Source organism: Penaeus monodon, chromosome 22 (genome assembly GCF_015228065.2).
Source record: "Penaeus monodon isolate SGIC_2016 chromosome 22, NSTDA_Pmon_1, whole genome shotgun sequence".
In the NCBI taxonomy this organism is placed as follows: Eukaryota; Metazoa; Arthropoda; class Malacostraca; order Decapoda; family Penaeidae; genus Penaeus; species Penaeus monodon.
In genome coordinates this window covers 4,964,369-4,964,971 of record NC_051407.1, presented here as the reverse complement: position 1 = coordinate 4,964,971, position 603 = coordinate 4,964,369, and the positions used below count along the sequence as shown (strand labels likewise).

Genomic DNA, 603 nt, shown 5'->3' with positions numbered 1-603 from the left:
GAGCTCTATTATATTATTTGTAAATTACAAACTTCAGTATTTCAAGGACATACACCCTAAATTTGTTGAAAGTTGGCAGCAGAATTATTTAAATTTTAAGAATGAGGATAAAAGTGATTGTGTGTCAGAATTCATGCCAGTGTGAAATATTAAACTAAAGATTCATGTATATATTTCAGAGTGGAATTGCTCATTCATATGGCACTCTAGAATGTCAGTCAGACAAACTCCTAGCCTTGAGAAAACAATACAAAAATGAGGGGATGAATGTGAGCGTAAATGACCTCATCATCAAGGCAGTTGCTGTGGCCCTTACTAAGTGTCCGGAGATGAACTGCATCTGGCAAGGGGACCAGGTTAGTAGTCATTTTATATTGCTGTATTCCCTGTGTTTGTAAATAATAACTGGTGAAATAGCAACCTTTCCTTTCTTTTGCAGTAAATTTGTTTAAGATGTAACAGAATTTGAAATTGTCAAATAATTTTTTTTTGTGTGTGTGATTTTATATGTAAACTTATTTAGCACATTTCATTCTCATTTCACCTTTATATATTCTGTTGTATATTCTCAAAGTGTGTCAAGTAATTTGAAAAAGAAAAAAA

The 603-nt window shown here is 32.2% G+C and overlaps 1 protein-coding gene across 1 annotated transcript in view; it reads left to right on the top strand.

Annotated features, from left to right (window-relative positions):
* LOC119586841 (dihydrolipoyllysine-residue acetyltransferase component 1 of pyruvate dehydrogenase complex, mitochondrial-like) overlaps positions 1-603 on the top strand; it is a 10,976-nt gene that overhangs the window by 8,451 nt on the left and 1,922 nt on the right. Inside the window, exon 6 of the mRNA XM_037935569.1 lies at positions 180-356. Within this exon, the coding sequence (XP_037791497.1) occupies positions 180-356 (177 nt within the window). The remainder of the gene's footprint in view (positions 1-179; positions 357-603) is intronic.